The sequence below is a fragment of the Melospiza melodia genome, chromosome 11 (genome assembly GCF_035770615.1).
Source record: "Melospiza melodia melodia isolate bMelMel2 chromosome 11, bMelMel2.pri, whole genome shotgun sequence".
Taxonomy (NCBI): domain Eukaryota; kingdom Metazoa; phylum Chordata; class Aves; order Passeriformes; family Passerellidae; genus Melospiza; species Melospiza melodia.
Window position 1 is genome coordinate 12,452,992 of NC_086204.1, and position 19,140 is coordinate 12,472,131.

At 37.5% G+C, this 19,140-nt stretch overlaps 1 protein-coding gene and 1 long non-coding RNA gene across 5 annotated transcripts in view; one reads left to right on the forward strand and one right to left on the reverse strand.

The window, feature by feature from the left end:
• Positions 1-19,140, forward strand: part of COL11A1 (collagen type XI alpha 1 chain) — a 125,069-nt gene that overhangs the window by 93,406 nt on the left and 12,523 nt on the right. For all 3 annotated transcript variants that reach the window (XM_063165590.1, XM_063165589.1, XM_063165588.1), the window contains 11 exons: positions 730-783; positions 4,244-4,297; positions 5,013-5,120; positions 5,703-5,756; positions 6,679-6,732; positions 6,830-6,883; positions 13,143-13,196; positions 13,659-13,766; positions 13,954-14,007; positions 14,295-14,348; positions 14,862-14,915. In XM_063165590.1, the coding sequence (XP_063021660.1) occupies positions 730-783; positions 4,244-4,297; positions 5,013-5,120; positions 5,703-5,756; positions 6,679-6,732; positions 6,830-6,883; positions 13,143-13,196; positions 13,659-13,766; positions 13,954-14,007; positions 14,295-14,348; positions 14,862-14,915 (702 nt within the window). The remainder of the gene's footprint in view (positions 1-729; positions 784-4,243; positions 4,298-5,012; positions 5,121-5,702; positions 5,757-6,678; positions 6,733-6,829; positions 6,884-13,142; positions 13,197-13,658; positions 13,767-13,953; positions 14,008-14,294; positions 14,349-14,861; positions 14,916-19,140) is intronic.
• Positions 5,022-19,140, reverse strand: part of LOC134423019 (uncharacterized) — a 70,263-nt gene continuing 56,144 nt past the window's right edge. For both annotated transcript variants that reach the window (XR_010028987.1, XR_010028986.1), the window contains 2 exons: positions 14,714-14,904; positions 5,022-5,149 (listed from right to left, as the gene is read on the reverse strand). This is a non-coding gene — a long non-coding RNA (uncharacterized LOC134423019). The remainder of the gene's footprint in view (positions 5,150-14,713; positions 14,905-19,140) is intronic.

Genomic DNA, 19,140 nt, shown 5'->3' on the forward strand with positions numbered 1-19,140 from the left:
AAATGTCTTCAGTAATATTCAGGGATTTCAAAACCACCAGAGGTTGTGCTGGTAGGTTGAGGGTGTCAAAATAATTATGTTCACAGCAGAGATGTCCTATTGACCTCTGGCAGAATTTAAAATATGACACCTTTCAGGATCAGCTGGTGTGGTTGCTTGACCAAGCACTTTTCTCTTAGTTAGCACAGGGTAAAGGTAAAGATTTTAACATTCATTTTTGTGATTCACGAGTGTTATTTATCCCATAGATGGTATTTTCTGTGATTTAATTTAATTGTCTTTTATTATTGTATAAAGAAAACATTATTTTCTAATGTGGTTTCTTGGTGATTTGAATAATTTTGAAGTTTGGAAATACTGTATGCTCCAGTGAGAAGAAGTAGTTCAGTCATAAACAGTTACATGAGTCTATAAATCAGGCTACTTTCATTATAAGTTCATATTGAAGGTGACATAAGCAACACAATTTCCTTTATTTAGAGCTCAGTAGCATTATACTTCAAAGCCAGGTCTTGTTGCCCTTTTCAATTCAGCAGTCAATATCTAGATTAATATGACATATTATTGATTACTGCAGAACTGCTCCCTTTAGGCATTCACTTGAAGCAGCAGCATAAAACATAGAATAATCCTATCAAAGGGAACATTTGGAGATACCATGATGTTGACTTCAGCTGAGTGTGAAGAAGAACATTTTAAACAAGTTTAACTTTTAACTTTCAATTACAGGGTGAAATTGGTGAACCAGGTCAGAAAGGTAGTAAAGGTGACAAAGGAGAAAACGTGAGTAGCAAAATCCTTTGTGCATTACATCTATTCTTTATAAATAAAAGGTATTAATGCATGAAGTATGCAGGTAATTTTGATGCATAAATGAGCAGAAAAAAAGACACACTCCTAAAATATTCCTTCAAAACAATGTTCTTTTAAACAACACTAGAGGTTTGTACTTACAGACCCAGGCATGTATTTATTATTGCTCATATTCCAGGAGTTTACAGAATCATTACAAAATATAAATTACTTTCTTAAGCACCCTTCCTGTATCACTGAAACTCCTCCATTCTGCATTTGAACTGGAGGGACCACGAATTCCCATATATTCCCTTACTGTGTTGAACTTCACTGACTGCACTGTGTGAACATTCCCAGCTTTGGCTTCTTAGCCATGAGGATGGAAACTGTGGAGACTCAGCAGAGGAATCTACTAATGTAGTTTTAAAAATTTCCAAAGGATATCTACTTCCTGGGGAGCACAATTAACTGATGGCAGATGAAATGGCTTATTCAAGTTTTCATATATTATCATTAGGCCTATTAGTGAACTTAGGACTAATCAGGTTTCTACTGTTTTGATTTGACATTTTTCTACCTTCAAAAATGATTTCTAAAGTTCAAACACTTCCTTTTTTTTTTTTTTTTTGGCCAGACATATAAAACTAAGCTTTTTATCACTGTGAAATTTGAAGCTAGAAAGAATAAAACTAGCATTTATTTATTTCCATTTGATTTTGGCTTCTTTTCTAAAAACTCAAAATGGTATGTTTTCAATTCTGTTCAAATTCAATATAAACTGGTACTTTACTTGAATAGTTTTCCTTGAGAAACAATTGAGAAGTAATGGCAGAAAGATCCCTTTTATTGCTATATTTCAACACTATTCACAGTTAGCAAAGCTCCAAACTCAGCACAGGGGTATTCATGGCTAAGTAAATTTATCTTGAAAACAGTGTGACTTTTGAGATTGACAAGTTACAGAACAGTATGTTACTTTAAAAAATTACACCAAATTTATGGCTTACATAATATCAGATTATATTTATGGGAGGATATGTACATACTCAAGCAAATCACAGGTCATGGAATCACAGAATGGCTTTGGCTGGAAATGGGCTTTAGGATCAGCTAGTTCCAGCCTCTGATCCAGTTCCACTTCAGGCTTTGCGTGTGGTCACAGGCATATCCTGTTTTCCCCTTTGCCATGCCTCTTCATTAGAAATGCTTTGCATCAGAGAAATCCAGAGAAAAAACACAAGCTGCACTCTTCTGTTTCAGATAATTTTAGCATAGCTAGTTATGCTGAGCATTAGACTGTGACCTCAGTTCCCACAGTGAGTACTGATGCATTTGGGCCTGCTCCAGCAGACCTGCTTTACAAATAAAATGTCTGCAGCATTATCATTTGAGAATGTATCCTGGATTCCCAGTCTCAAGGTTTAATGCATTTGAGAATATTACACATTTTTTCTTGAAGTACAGTATTCAGTGTTGAGGCTTAGTTGAAGTGAATGTAACTCTGGTTGAAGTCACATGTCTTGAATCTGCAATCAGTTCGCCCTCAACTGCAGTCATTCAACCCTGACAATTTCAGAATGTTTTCATTTTAAATCTGCTTTCCTTTCAACATGCTGACAGATGCCTGTTGGGGCAGGGAGAAAGGGCTTGTTGGTCACCTCTGAAAGGTTCTGACAATGAAGTACCAGTTCTGAAATCACAGGACATAAAGAACAGATATTTACAATCTCAAAGCACCCACAAAAGGCCTTGGTGGGCATTTAGAGCCCGATCACAGCAAGGATCCTGATCAAAGAAGTGATTCATTTTTCCTGTTTAAGAAGAGCTGGAAAAATCTTCAATTCCCCATTGAAACTAACAAAGATTTCTTTTTGTGGGTTTGAAAATCCAGTGCCTAACTATGTTGGCGTATTCTAGTTAAGACAGCACAACTTTGTTGTTGATGTGCTGTCCTCCCTTGAACTTCAAAACCTCCTCGTTTATCGCAGCTGCCTTTATTAACTGAGGATTCTCTCATTATACTGATCAGTCTTTCTCCATTTGCCCTCCAAAGCAATGGCTAAAAAGAATCTGGCCATGTGTCCAAATAACTCCTCATTAATCAACTGCAGAGTACGTTCCAACAGTGCTTTATATCAAAATGGGTTTTTAAATGAGTTTAAAAATGTGTAGGCCTCATTCCAGAGCCTATAAAATGAAGGAGCACATTGAAGCATCTTGAAGAGTGTAGAAAAATCCATGCATGCCAAATCTCTTTCTCATGGTAACACTTGCCAGTCAGCTGGAGCATTTCTCAGAGTCCTTTCATTTAGGCATGTCACAACAGAGGCTAGCAAGCTTTGTTTCATGTATTGCCATCAGGTATGGGACAAAAATACAACTGTAAAAGAGAAGAAATACAGAGCTTGATGCTTCATGCTCCCTAGAAAATAAAAGGGTCCAAAATATACATAAAACCCAGAGAAAGAAATAGACTGCAAGACTTAAGAAGTCCCTTTATTTAATTCTCCTTATAAAGGGCACAATAATCTGATTTTATCCCTAGCAAAGTCTATAAATCATGGCATTATTCTGCTCTAAACCAGAATTTGAAGCCTAGAAGTTGCAGGCAACTTGGCATCTGAATAGACTAAAATTAGCCAAGGCCAGGTGTTGAGTTTTGTGCCTTCTTAGCATAACTCTTCATCAGTCTACTTCCTCTAGTGTGGCAAAAACAAGATTCAAACTACTACATCATTTACACCTCATCATAGAGGAGGATCTTGCATTCCTGTACTCTGATAGCTTCATTATATCACATCTGCATGACTGACTTCTAATTACGTGCAATATAGCTTAATTGTCATTCTGCAGGGGGAATGAAAAAAAGACATTCCTCTCAGGGACTAGGGTTTTTGGTCATTCTGTTGAAAAGAGACTTAATATCAAAGAGAATGTGATTCCCAGTGCTCAGCAAGAACTTGCAATTTTTCATGTCTCCTAGAGGTCAAAATAAGCTTTGTGCCATTGCAAAAATAATTAGCAGTTTCATGAAAACTACTCCAAATAATAAGCATTTGAATTAAAGATAGATTTTTAGATGTTACTTTAAAGTTTGAGAGATATTTGACATAAACCTCATTGAAAGTTTTCATATTTTTAATTGTGAAAAAGAAATTTCATTTTGATTCATGTTCACATGGAAATTTATTCTGAAACATTAAAAATGAGCTTCTAACTAATGCCAACATTGTCTATTATAGATGTGAAAGTTGGAGTTTTTGAGAGATAGTTTGTACTGAATGGAAAGGACTTGTGATTTTGGAAAGGACTTGTGATGCTACATCCTCTATGGAGAAAATAGATTGTGGTCGTGCCAGTCGGGATTTCTGTCGTGTCCGTATTTGCTTTTAATCTCATTGCAGATGTCACAATCACTAACTTGTCCTTTGAATTGTGTTTGTTGCAGGGTCCTCCAGGTCCCCCAGGTCTGCAGGGTCCCGTTGGAGCCCCAGGGATTGCTGTAAGTAGCTCATTCAGAGCCAACCCCAACCTTGCATAACTCAGCTGATCCTGACTTCTCTGAACTGTCTGCTCCTTACTCAGGAATATATTTCAAAACACCACTAACAGTTCTGTCCCTGCCCACTTACTTGCAGTTTTTTATTGTAAACAAGCCTGAGTGGGTGTTACTGTATGGCAAATTTACAGCAGGGCAATAATTTGACAAAATTATTAAAAATTGAACCCTGTAAATAGTGAACAGAGGCCATCCTTTCAGTGAACTTGTTTGGTTGTGTGTTTGGCAGCTCAGTATAGATGCAGTTAAAAGAGTGTCTTTTTTTAAAATCCACCTGATACCAAGTGAATTAATTCTTATTTTTATTTGAAAGATTCTGACTTCTTTTACCCTGAGTAGTGGTAGAACCCTGTGCTACTCATATATACACCGGTATTCAACAGCTAGAATGTTTATACCAATGTGAAAAAGAGGGGGAACTTAGGGAAAATTTCTGTGAGAAATGCAGCACTAATTGACCTATATTAAACCAGAGCACGTGCTGACATTCTGTTTGTGCAACAGATTTCATCCAGCCAAGATGATGAACATGTATTTGTAAGGACACTTGGTGTAATTCTGAGCCCTTTTCTAGCTGTTTCCCAGTCATTTCCATGGTGCTTTTCCAGTTGTTATTATCAGAGCTGTGATAGTTTTCCTCTTCATTGTTTCCCAACAGGGAGGTGATGGAGAGCCAGGCCCAAGAGGTCAGCAAGGGATGTTTGGGCAAAAAGGTGATGAAGGTCCTCGAGGCTTCCCCGGGCCCCCAGGCCCTATTGGCTTGCAGGTAAATTCCTTTATTATTTTACCTTACAGCTGTAAAACAAGATGTAACAGAAAAAGTGTAAGAACACTGATTTCTGTGGCAGAAACTGAATGACTACTATCTATTATTAAATAAATGATAACATCATTTAATTAGAATGGAAAGATCCCATATTGATGGGGTTCATGCATAAACAATAGATTTAGTGCAGCAGGACTTTTATATATATGTGTATATATATATATACACATCAGAGCATAAATTATCCAGACTCCCACCTAAGCTCTGGATGATCCTGACAGTGTTTTAAAAATCACCCAGTGTAGCATTTCTGTGTGCATTTTTGGTGGGATTTTTTTCCCCCCAAATTTATTGTATCACTTAGTTTAAGCATCCTAGGATTACCTATATATTTACTTTAATATGAAAAGCTCCCTTCTGTTTCTTTCCATTTTAATGCAAATAGGTCTTTTTCTTCTTATTCCACCATCCTGCCTCCTCCCAAGTTCACAAGTTTGATGTGTAGATCTGATTGTTTCATATTGATTTTTAACTAATCATTCCAGGGACCCTACTTACAGTATTCTTCCCCATGTTTTTTAGGGTCTGCCGGGCCCACCAGGTGAAAAAGGTGAAAATGGAGATGTGGGCCCAATGGTAAGACTTCTTCCTCACTGGTCACTCTAAAGGACATAAATATTCTCCCTACATTATTGTCTTTTCTCTATTGCTCACCATTTGGTAAGATACTCCTGAATTTGATGACCGAGTATGAAACATTTTGTGTAACATAAACTTTCTCTGGGATTTTCTTCGCTTTCCCACATCTACTCCCTCATCATTAATATTGAGATTTATCTAACAGGAGAAAATACTGAAAAATAGATAGCAAAGCAGATGCTCTGTGTGTCTGAGATGGTCCAGTGACAGTCAGGTTCAAGAAAGAAAGAGGAAAAGTAGATACCAGTGCACTAGAGAGTCTGGAGCTACCTTCCTAGAGTTCAGGCCATTGTTATTAACATGCAGTGTCAGGTATGCAGGCCAGGAGATGGCGAACCCTGCTTGGCTCTGTTTACTTTCCCTGGGTGATGCATTTTCCAGCTGTTTCTCCTGCTGACAGAACGCCTTGTGGGTGTTCCTGAGTGCTGTGCAAGCTCTCTGCTCTATACCTTTGCCTCCAGCACCTTGTGCCAAGTCTGGCTGCTTCACTCCTGCCCATCTGTAGGCACCATGGTGCAGCTCTGCCCCAGGGCTGTCACAGACACTTGAGCTGCTCCAGGTCTCTGGCAGTGGGATGGGCAGCAGGGAACCTGCAGGGAAAGAAACAATCCTCAGGGGCTCCTAAGCATCAGGTCATGTCCAGCTCAGGTACTGTGTGACACAGCCTGGGCCTCCTGTCACCTTTTGAACTCATCCAGCAGGCAGCAATCTGGCCCTGCTGTTCCTGCTGCATGGTGAAGATTAAAAGCCCTCTACAGATTGAATATATTATTTTTCATTGGTCAGAAATTCTTCCTGATTGTAACTCTACTATATCTGTTCTGTAATTCTGTTAAATCACATTGTCTCTTTGATACAGGGTCCACCTGGCCCACCAGGTCCCAGAGGTCCCCAGGGTCCTAATGGAGCTGATGTAAGAATCAATCTATTTTTTGTTTTGCTAATTGAGTAAGAAGCACCCTATTTTGGATGACCGTATTTTGGGTAACAAAAATCTTTTGTCACTGTAGGGTCCTCAAGGTCCCCCAGGCTCAATTGGCTCTGTTGGAGGTGTTGGTGAAAAGGTGAGTGTGGATGGAAACCCCCAAGGAAGAGAAAACATTGGAATAGGAATGCTATATGACATTCATTCATTAAAATTATTTTCATTGCTATTTTCAGTTCTCTATTCTGAAAATTTTCTGTCAGGATATGGAGTGAGTTTGTTTGGGATTGGTTACTTTCATATTTTACCCAAGGAACATACCAGATTGTATCTTCCTTGTTTTAAAGGAAAGATGAGATATGCAGGGATATAAGGGCTTTTTTCCCTGTGATTTATTTGAAGCAAGAGAGTAAACTATTATATAGTGCTGAGCAAGCAAGAAGTTCAAAAGAGAGTCTTAAAGTGCTTGTTTATGTTTATTTTATCAAGCTACATGACCTCAACCACATCATCTATGTAAGCCTAAAAGCCTTCTGCTGTAATGTTACAGGTTTAATATTAATTTTTTCCTGAACTTTGGAATGAGAAAGAAGATCCTGAGTGGAGCACAAGATGGAGTAAACAAAATAGAAATATATTCCAGGCTAATATATAAATTGCTTATTGAGAAACTATGTAGATTGCTCTTGAGTATTTAATGATTTGTCACAGAGTATCACATATGTTCAAAGAAACATCAATGTCAGTGAATCCTAGAAACGACATCTCTAGGAATGTCATTATTGGTAGTTTTTCAGAAAGCTTTCCATATTTTTAACTTTTCAGAACATGAAGCAAGATTTCCCTTTTTCTAACTAAACCAGCCTTTTAAAAGAATTTCCAGATGTTTCACGGTTTGGTTTTTTTTTTCCTACATGCCCATCAACTACATCACTTACCAGTGCTCTGGGATGTGGCAAAGAGTGTACTAGAATAATATAACATAAAATTTGGTTTGATGGAGAAATATTCTATTTTGTGTCCCTTACTGTCCTTTGAGACCAAAGAGATGTCATTGTGTCAAGCTGGCAGTGCTTCACTGCAGTGCTTCTTTCTCAGGATGTGGCTCTGAGCATCAGCTCGCCTCTTGGGAGCAGCAGCATTCTGGTGTTTTCAATCTTATTCCCCAAAATTGCACAAGACACACAAAACATGATGCCCTCCTGCTTGACTGCATTATTAACAAGGATATTCCTTCTAATGTCCCAAGTTCAGGACATTGTTCATCCAGTCTACTTTAAAAAATATCTTGGCCTCATGAAGGACTGAAGGATTTGTTTTCTTCTCTCTGGGAAGAGTTCCAAAAATGTAACACAATCTAGGAGTTGAGAGAAATAAAAAGTTACTGGGAAAAGAGAGTCTGTATTTCAGTGGAATACAGACAATAATGGGCATTGTGGGAAGAAAAAATTGTCCTGTGACCACTACTGAGAAAAATGTTAATTATGAGAACATCCAGGGTAGCAGCCAATTATATTCAGTGCTTTAAAAAAACCCCGCCTTGTATAATATTGTGGCCCATTGAACTTGATAGGAATTTTTGCCATTGGTTACAGTCACCTCTTCAATTTTCAGCACTTCACAATCAAATCATATTCCAGCCATTTTCTAAACACATTTCCTTATACTGAGCCCCTTCCTCCTTTGTTTCTCCCTGCAACTCATCCGTGTGATTTAGAATCACCGTTTGTGATGATTAGGCCATGAAATTTAATTCAAGAACATGAAGTTCAGACTGTTTATCACTTGGCTGTCATTTTTTATTTCCTCTAGCTTATATCCCATATTCTCTGCATTCACAAAGAGAAGCTTCCAAGTGTATTATTTTGGAAGTTTATATAATTGTAATTACTTTCCTCCCTCCTCCTCCTCAGGTTTTAGTACATGCCAGGTTATTTTCTTTCTTAGGCTATCTTCCTTCTTAATTTCAGTTCCATTTAATGAGATTTCAAGCTGAGATATCATCAAGAGTTGTTTTTTCAGGGGGAGTTGCTGCAATGGGAGGACAGGTCATGCTTTTAAACAAAACATGCATTTTTTTCTTTTCCTTTTCTTCCCACACGTTTTTCCCCCAATGTTTTTCTTATTATGTCAGCATGCCTTGGCCTCTGCACCCCTTTCAGGAAAGACACACCATACTACACATAATTCAATACAGTGAGTAAAGAATGTGGAAAAACATTTTAGCATCATCCGTATTACTGCTGAGGAGAGAAGTAGGTTTGCTCACTTGCATATTTTAATGGTTTGACCAGGAGATATTTTTTCATTACACGAGTTTCAAAGCTCCCTTATCTTCTGGAAGAGATAAACAATTTTTGTCACACTTAGTGCCATGTATTTTTAACCAGTTGTTGTTTCCCCTGCTCTGCACACAAGAGGCTGAATGTTCAAAGGCATCAGTGCTGCAAACGCTCCTGCAGCCCTGCGTTATTATTGCTGTAACCCCCACCGAGGGCCTGCCAGTCTGACACTCTGCAGAGCCCTTAAATCCAGCTGCCACACCAGGAGCAGCCACTTTCTTCTGCTTTTAATTTAGAGAAATGGAAAACCAAATGTACCTACACACTCTCATCTCTGATTTGATATCAAAGGTTTAACATGCAGATATTCTAAACAGGCAGGAAGTTGCTCATGACTTCTCTAACCTGCGCCTTAGAATGTACATAAGAATTTACAACAGAGGGGAAACAGATCAAATAATGTTAACCCCACACTTCCACAGAACCGAATGAAATAAATTTGCCTTTCTAATTTAGTTTGTGATAATTGCACTGAGCAGTGTGCTATTCTTCTACCCCCTCTCCCTTCCACAGCAGTTATAAACCATCAGTTAGAGAGCAATACAAACCCAGCGTCTGTAGAACCTGAGAATTCATTCTGTAGCCTCTCAGAGTTCAGACCTGGTTTACTGCATGAAAAAGTCTGATGTTACAAAACCACAACACTCATCTGGGTTTCAATTTCTTCCTATTATATTGTTCTAAAAAACTTTCCAAAGTAGTACACTAATAAGGAGTCCAACACAGTAAACAAGTGAGATCAATAGTTCTCATGCTTAATCATTGATTTCTACTGCAGATGGAAGTGAGAGGACAAAATCAATTGAGTAGCCTGGCTCTAAGTTTAGGAACATGTTTGATAAGTGCTCACACACAATTTTATGTGTAAATATCATTTTTCCACACGCATGTGTAGACACTGCTAAGGTAACTAATCAAGGCATATCTGTGACAGTTTAGGCTACCTGAACATCCATCCTAAAAATTACTTTTAATAACTTCACATGACCTCCTGATTGGGATTTTTTTCTCATCCTTCTCCATCTCTCCAACACTCTAAACAAGAGCTCTCCAAGAAAACAGAGCCTGTAGAATTTCTCTCAATTAAATTTAGTTCTCCACAGAACCATCATATATAACACACATGCAGACCTATGCAAAAGGGATTCTCTTCTAGAGTTACAATTTCCCCCTTTTTTTTTTTGTTTTTTGAGCAAAGCTAACTTTTCGCAACCCAGTCAGTTGCAAAGTTGCCTCTCATTGTTATAAAATTAAAGACCATGTCCCAGATTTTAACCAAAAGGTGGCAGCCTTCCATCCACTATCTCTGTGCTTTGGATATCAGTTCTCTAGAACTGATCATAAGGAAAACAACATTTTTTAAACCTTAAAACTTTTTATTTTCATTTTATATTTTAACTTTTAAACTACTTGTCTAGCTTGGTAGAAACCATTCTGCTTGCTTAATCCAATAAGGTTTTCAGAATTAAGCATGTCTGCAAAATGACATGACCCTTTGTAGTTTAAGATGTCCGTCTTTCTTTTAAATTCTGTCAGAGGAAGACTTTGCCTAAAAAGACCACAGTAACTTTTAAAAGATCTGAGCTGCTGAAAAGAGAGAGAAAAATCTCTAGAGGTGGAATAAATATATTATTAGATCATAAAATCTGTTTCCCAACAGAACATGAAATATATCCTATGGAGAAGATTCTGAATTAATGCCATTGTTGCTAAAAATGAAAAGAAAGACCAGGGCCAACAATAGCTATAGATTACACAGGTTTTAGTAGCTATAAACATGCACTCTGTGAATATATATCAGCTACAGTCTTCTCTATCAAAACATTATTTAACTCCCTTAACAGTTATCTAAACCAAATGCAGCATTTCATAGTACCTGATACTTGGAATATAGAAATCACTGTCAGATAAAACAAGGGCTGCATACATGGAAGGGGCAGAGTTTTTAGTAGAGCAATGATACAGAAATATTAATGTGAGATGAAACTTTAACTGGTCTCATCTTTCACAAATGCCCTTTAAGGGAACATTTTGACATTTTTTAGCCTTTCCAATTTCTCAGTTTTTCACACTGCTGCTTGCTGGGGAGCTGCAGTGCACAGAGCCAACACCACTGTGAGTGCTGGAGCAGGCACCCCCAGAGCTCCCCCAGTGCTCCCAAGGGTAGGTCAGAGGGAGCCCAGTATTGTGTGATGGAATGAAGATGTGCTTGTCAACAGGAAGGGTAAGAATTGTACTATCAATCAAATGTGGATCATCATGAATTACAGTATCATTAGGCAGAAAGGCAGAAGATCTCTCTCTCTCTGAGAAGCTGCCGAGGGGATTATACGGCACAAGTGCTTGGCAGCAAAGACTGGGCACAGTCAGTGCTCTCATGTCACTGCTTCATTTTGTCCTGCCATGGGCTCACCTTTGGAAAGACTCTGTGGATATAGAATGGGTACTAACACGAAAAACATATTTTTGCTGATTCCAGACTTCATCCTCTTTTGCTACAAAAATCTCAATTGATTGATAGTAGGCATGGACAAAACCCCAATGCTAATGAGGCTGCAGACTCAGTAAATGCTGTGCAGAGAATAAGGAAATGAAGATTATGAATTTTCGTAGAAAACATTCTTAACACTTATTGACCTGAAGCATCCACTATGGGTTTTGTTTTGTTTTAAAAGGAATGTAACATCACAGAAGTAAAGACTAAAGTAAACACTAAAAGGGATCATTAATTTCTGAAGTTACTACAAATTTTAGTACATCTAATAGAACATACCAGAGTTTCCAAAGGCACATTCATCCTTTAATAGTGCCCTTTTTAAAGGGCATTTTAATATTGCTCCTGAAATATTGGTTATCTGTTAATTATCCTAGTCTGGAATTCAGTTGAGAGGTACTGAAATATTTTCCTTTAATCTAATAAAATATTTGTACTGGGCCAAATTCTGGTCCCAGTGAAGTCATCTTGGTGCTATGAGCTTCTCTGAAAAAAAGGTTCAGTATCTACACCATAAGTTTTGTTTTAAAAATGTATTTTATGATTTGTAGTTTCATACTGACCAGGTGGAAATGACAGACATATATGAACTAACTGAATTGTTGTAAAATGAAGAGGGGTTGGAGATCACACAGGTTAGGAAGGGTACACAAATTAATTCTGTGAATTCAGTAAATGATTGGGAAAAATACATTTTTAGCACTGAATGACTCTTGCTCATAGATGTAATTCTTAGAAAAAGAATATATTTTGGGGAAAAAATTCCCCCCATTAGCAGTTGGATTGAAAAATCCTTTAGGATAAGATTATGTATTTCTTATCCAAGCACTCCATAACAATCACAAAGCATATTCTGTTATCCTTCCATGATTTATGTTTCTGTAATGCTAATAACTAAATATTGTACTAACAGAAGAGTTTTCTATTAAAGTTTATTCATCAGACCACTGAGCTAGAAAATAATTGGTTAAAACTAAACTTTAAAATGAAGACTTGAAAAGACAGCCCTTGAGATAATACTCAGAAGGAGACTGAATTATCTTAAATGTTCACTTAATAGTGCACAATCTTTGACTTGCATGGATTTTTTTTCATACTGGTATGATCCTGAAAGCCATCTGCTTTACAGAATAAATTCCATCACTGGTAAATACACAGCACACACCTCTGTAGCCTGTGGAGAAAGTTTTTCTAACTGATGCTATTATTTCATCATTAGGTTTTCCTTTTTATAGCTCTTTCTTCTTCCAACAGTAGCTATGGCAATAATCAGAAGCAGGAAATTTGCAGTATGTAGGATAATAAAGGGGAATATCTCCCAAAGCCCAAAGGGAAGCTGAGTCTCCCTGGCTCAAGAACATATTAGTTTGATGTATTATGTCTCAAATTTCAGACTCCAGTTTTGCAAAACCGTACACATAAATCGACCCCTCTAGGTACACCAAATAAAAACCTTAAATTATGTTTACATAAATAAGCATGGGAAGAATATGCAATTACAAAAGTAAATTCATCAAAATATTCTCCCTAATGACTCATAAATTATTCTTATGCATCTATAGGGTGAGCCTGGAGAAGCTGGTAACCCTGGACCTCCTGGAGAATCTGGAACAGCTGTGAGTATTTGGTTGTTGTCTTATCATTAACATTTATTATGGTGAACTGTGGTATCTGGCAGGGCTTTGGTAAGCATTTCCTCAGATCACTTCTGCACTTGTGTACTTTTTCTTTGAATTTTCAGCTGAGGACTTTTACCTTTAAAATGACATTTGTTTCCGTATAATCATAGCCATATCTTGTACTAACAGAGGATGGAGACTTCCCAAAACAATGCCTATTTTTCCTTTCCTAAGTATTAACTTTGGCTTGCACGTTTCTCTTTCTGGAAACAGTTCACTGATGAAATCTGGGTGCAGAATTTGGCACTTGACCTAAGAGATCCTTATTTCCCACTCACATGCCACCATTTATTGAGGAAACTGATAAATTTCTATTGTCTGAAAAATCAGTTTGCCATTGTGATCTTTTTGGCCATTCCATTTCCAGATGGCATTTTTGTCTTCATGTGTTTTCCACAGGGTCCAAAAGGTGAAAGGGGAGAAAAAGGTGAAGCTGGTCCACCTGGAGCAGCCGGACCGCCAGGTGCTAAAGGACCTCCAGGTGATGATGGGCCTAAGGGTAACCCAGTAAGTGAGCTTCATAATTCTAACCCAAACCACTGTGAAGCATTGCTGAATACAATCTGTGAATACAGAACCATAGCATTTCCTGCAAGTGCACTACGTTCATTATATGCTTCATAAAAGATTTCTGATGAGTGCTACCTGCTTGGCAATGGACAACACATTCTGCTTTTTTCCCTGATCTATCTAGGGCCCAGTTGGTTTTCCTGGAGATCCTGGTCCCCCTGGGGAACCTGGTCCAGCTGTAAGTATACCTTAAAAACAGTTTTAGGTCTTAGTCTTAGTTTTGTACTTCATTCTAGTTGACCCTCTCTCTTTCTTGTCTGGGCATGAACTCTTGCCTGTAAGATCCTTTACTTTTCATGCATTTCTCAAGGCTTAGAAATGTTAAGAAATCTTTAAGAATTTTGAAAAATAATGACCTTGGGAAAATGCTCTATGGAAAAATAGTGTTCTTATATTCATATATGAAAAATAAGGGCCTAAATTAGCTGAATTTTTAATTTTGTTTATTTTTCTTGAATTCTGTAGGGTCAGGATGGTGTTGGTGGAGAGAAGGGTGAAGATGGTGATCCTGGTCAACCTGTAAGATTTTTCTCTCCTTTTATTTCACCTGCATAATCTCTCTGATGATAAGAAAGTATCTTTTTCCAAATCAGTGGCTTCTATGCAGTCACACTCCTAAAAATATTTTCAGAGTGGACACTTTTTCTGTTACACTGAAAAAAACCCATTTATTTCATTGAAGCGGTAGAACTGCCCATATTATAGTAACACAATGAAGGAAGAGCTCAATTTCCTTTAGAAGTAGTCATGTGTTAAAGGATTTCTGCTGGAGCTGCTGAGGAGCACTAAAAATAGAGCAGCTCTGAGCATAAGAAAGAAATGCTGCAGCCAAATAATCTTCATTAGCTGAACTAACGAAATTAAGCCAAGAGCTTAAGCAGTACCTGAGCAATACCCATATTAAGCATCAAAGCTCTATTTCTGTAGATTCTGTCCATTGATGGGGCTAACACATGGCAGATGTCCATGGCATTTAATACAGATGAGAACTTCATCCTTTATTCCTGCTGTGATTTTAATTTTCTGTTGCAGGGTCCACCAGGTCCTTCAGGTGAAGCTGGCCCACCTGGTCCTCCTGGGAAAAGAGTAAGGAATATCTCATCTTCTCTTGTACACTTCTCCTTCTGAGACACTGTGTCCTTGAGAATTTCAGCCATTTGTTTCATGCTGGGACACTCCTATCTGACATTTGTCATTTCTTTTAAGTAATGTTATAAGAGAAATTAAAAAAATAGAAACAACAGAGAAAGCTCTTTAACATGGGTAATAAGAACATAAGAACAAAAAAATACATAGGGAAGAATGCATTGCTTACCCATAAAGGTGATTTTTCTTTTCACTTAAGAAGTCAGTGTCTACTGAATCAGTCTGCTAACAGGAGTGGGTTGGTATGACAGTAATAGCAGACACCATCTTTAGGCACATGACTGCTATCAGGGAGCGGGAAGAATGTGTCTGTTTTGGTGTCTTTAGTCTTGGAAATAAAATAATTTCAATGCAGCTACTGTGCAAAACTATATCATCCTCTCTGTATACAAGATTAACAGGCAGGCATTTCTTTAACTTATGAAGCTATTTCATTTCTAAAGCTTTTGAAGGTTCACAGGGTTTACAAATATACCTAATCAAACCCAGTAAATAATGTGGCAAGTCACAGAACTATAGTAGATGCATCAACCCTTAGGTCTGCTTCAGAGAGCAATTAGATGCAGTTTTTACACTTTAAAAAACAGAAGAAGTGGCATTATTAAATGTGAACTGATAATTATTTAACAAAATATTTTAAATTGCTTGGTTTAATGGGCTTGAGTGGAATGACATGCCTAATTGGTTTTATTTATTTTGTACAGTAATCTATTTGCTCCACCAACATGCAAAGCATTTATAATATTTTAAATTATTATGGTCACGTTAGCAACCTTATTCTAAAACTGAAATATGGCTCAACTGAATATTAGCAATTATTATATTTGCTTGACATCAAATTAAAACTTCCTGCTTTATTATACAAAAAGGCAATAGCTCACTCCTCAGAGACAGGCTATATTCTATCTGATTGTACCTAGACAAAAAAACAATTTCAAAGCACAGATTCCATGTTACCTGTGATTTGACACATTTCCAATTTAGGGAAAATGCATGGCTAAATATTTCAATGTAGTCCCTATCTGAATTATGGAGAAAACATTTTTAGAATCCGATTCTACATTACTTGAGCACCAGAATATTTCAAACTTGTAGGGAATCTGTATTATATTAATATTATACTAGAGAGTAACAGTGAAAGACAGAAAGTTTCATACTTACCTGAAAAAACTGCTTTTCATTAGTTTTTATCACTTGTATGATAGAATCAATTTCAAGAAAAAGCCCTAACAAGAGTCTTAATTTGGATTGAGAAGGACACACAGTTTCAGTAGTAATATTGCTGTCTGTGAAGTGCAGCTCTGGCTACACTACTAGAAAGCAAAATTCCACTCCATTTTTTGGTTTTCAGTCTCCAAAATAATGGGCTGGCAGAGCTCAGAATCCATACTTTTAATTACAGGCTCTTGAAATCCTCAACAGTAGTCTCCTATTTATTTTGTTATACATTTTCATTCCTCTCTTCCATTCCATTTTGTAACTGACCTGACCTCAATTTTACTGCCTAGTCTTCTAAAATCATGTTTATTACCAGCTGTCAGAGTTTTGAGCAGTCTCTGTCTAGTTACAGAGTTTAAAAGTTTCCCCATCTCTCCCTGGGAACCAAATTCTAGTGAAAGACAAGGACATATATAGTTTTTCCATTGTATCTAAGAAACTGATAAGCCAAAACCATAATCTAAAAAGGGTGACTTTTGTGACACAGTAATTGAGAAAGTCTTGAGAAGTGATTTTTTTTAAAGTTTAATTAAACAGTAATTATTATTTTACATATTCTGACTTCTTAAATTATCTCTGCATGTACCAGATCAGAAAAATACATGCTCAGAAGGCTTTATACATCAATGTCATTTAGCTGCAAGTAATAGTATTAATTGTGGCTGCTTATCTAGAACTAGAGATACAGACTGAACCCCTCTGCAGTTTTGTTGTTATTATTATTTTTCTGAAACTTAATCCCTTGCTCTTACTTTTGAGTCTCCTTTTTGGTTTGCCATACAGTACTGGGTAACACTTTTAGTTTGAATTCATTGATTTCCATCTGGCAAATGTTAAAAGTAGCATGAGGAAAAGACACCATCAGAGACTATTTGTCCTTCAGATCAATATGCAGTCAATGCAGATCAGCACAGAGAGCACTCCTTGCCTGCGTTCCCAGCCCTTCAGTGTGCCAGGCACTTGAGCTTTGGGATCTGCTGCTGGGCTGCTTTCCTGGGCAGTGACAATCAGATGTCCACATCACATACACACAAACCTTCATATACAAACCAAGTTTTAGAATTTAAAACTCAAGACTAAGATGTATTTTTGTTCTCAACTGGAGGTCACACCATCTTTTTCCATTAAAAGATGTCAATACTGAAGCAAAGCCAGCAGTTTTGCAAACCAGAAGTTTATTTGGTTTGCTGCCTTTAAATACAATTTTGAATAACTCAGGAAAAAATAAAGTGTTTCTATGAAGGAGATTTTTTTTTTCCATTTTGGCTACATCATGATGCTGGCTCAGCAGGGTGTGTTCACCACTTAAAAATTAATTTCTCTCTTGATTTCAAATGCACAGAATACCTAACAATATGCTAAGTTCCTATCACACGGGCTAATGAAATGTGGTAATGGTTTTTCTGTGTTGGAAATCATGTTTTAAGCCAGATGACAGCTATAAACAACAACTGAAATTATTTTAATGAAATATGGAAGAACAGAGAAAAATATTCAATAGGTTCATGTAACAAAAGTTGAGAATGAGTTTGTTTCTGCACGATTGCTTTTGTCTTCTTGGTTGTTAAAACGTATCAGGCAGTATGTCCAAAATGGCAGTGCAATGTTGATAAGAATGAGCATGGCAGCTGGGGTGATGAGGGGTAGAACCCTGCATCACTGTCCAGTACTGTAACTGAGGTCCTTTCTGTCAGCTCCAATTCCCCAGCCGCTCCCCCAGCGCAGTGGGAGTGGGGAATTGCAAGGAGCGCGCTGTGCCTGCAGCGGCCCCGGGGCAGCAGCTCCGTGCCTGGGGCAGCCCGGGCACTGCTGCTAATGCCAGGCACTGCACCTGTACTTCAGCCAGCACAGTGGGCCTAGCCCTGCTAATTCATTCAAGCTGAAGCTTCATTTCCAGATTATTGAGAGACCATAATTCTCAAGTACAAACTACCACATTCAACCCTTTTCAGTCTCTTAGGGTGGGTTAGAATCCATACGGGAACTTCAGACAAGTAAAGAAAAGGGGCATATTAATTAATTAATGTAAGAAAAAAAGTCATGTTTCTAAAATTCTTCTTATTTTATTTATGTACCTGTTGCTCTTTCTTATTATCACTGCAAACTGTAATCCACCCAACAAATTATAACCTACACAAAGGGTTACATACATCAGACATTATTAATTATTATTGGAACAGCGGGGATTTAAAATATTCTTCCTGTTTCAAAGAGTCAGCATTTGGCCCAGGGCATCTAAGCTTCTCTGTATTTTGAAGAAGTAAAGCTAAGTCCTTTACCCCTTACAGCTCTTAAAAATACCAAAGAAAAAAGCTGCTGATACCCACAACAAATGGTCAAAGTCCTCTTGTGGTTAATTCAATTCATTTGGCATTATCTTTGATGTAGTCTGAACTATCTCTGCTGGCCAAAAGGTCTATGCACTGCTGCAGATGTTCAGTGTCACCCTGGAGAAAGCTTAATTTCAGAAGCAAATGAATGATCTTAATATACTTCTATGTAAATAGCTATAAAATGAATATAAATTTCCAGGAATTAAAACCAGTGGAGCTGCTCAAGGTATGTGCCAAGGTAGCAGTGGATAGTGAAATATATCAGGCAATAAAAGGTTTGGGCTAAGTTCATCTCTAGTATAAAAAATGGCTTTAGGTCAAATACTGATCCAAAGCCCTGAGCCCACAAAGCAAACAGGCAGATGCTTAACTGGAAGTACAGTTCTTACTGGTAAAATTCAATTTGTGTTCTGGTGCTTTACCTTTAAGGAGCTTGAATTGTTTTTCTATATGTTAAGAAGTCAAAAGTAGTAAATAAATGGAAGTGATTGAATTTTTCTAGTTGCTGATCTTCAGAACATTTTTTTTACATAAAAATCTGCTTGTTGCATTAATGAACAGATGAGTCTTACATAGATTCACAAAATCACAGCATTTGAGCATAGTCACTTTTC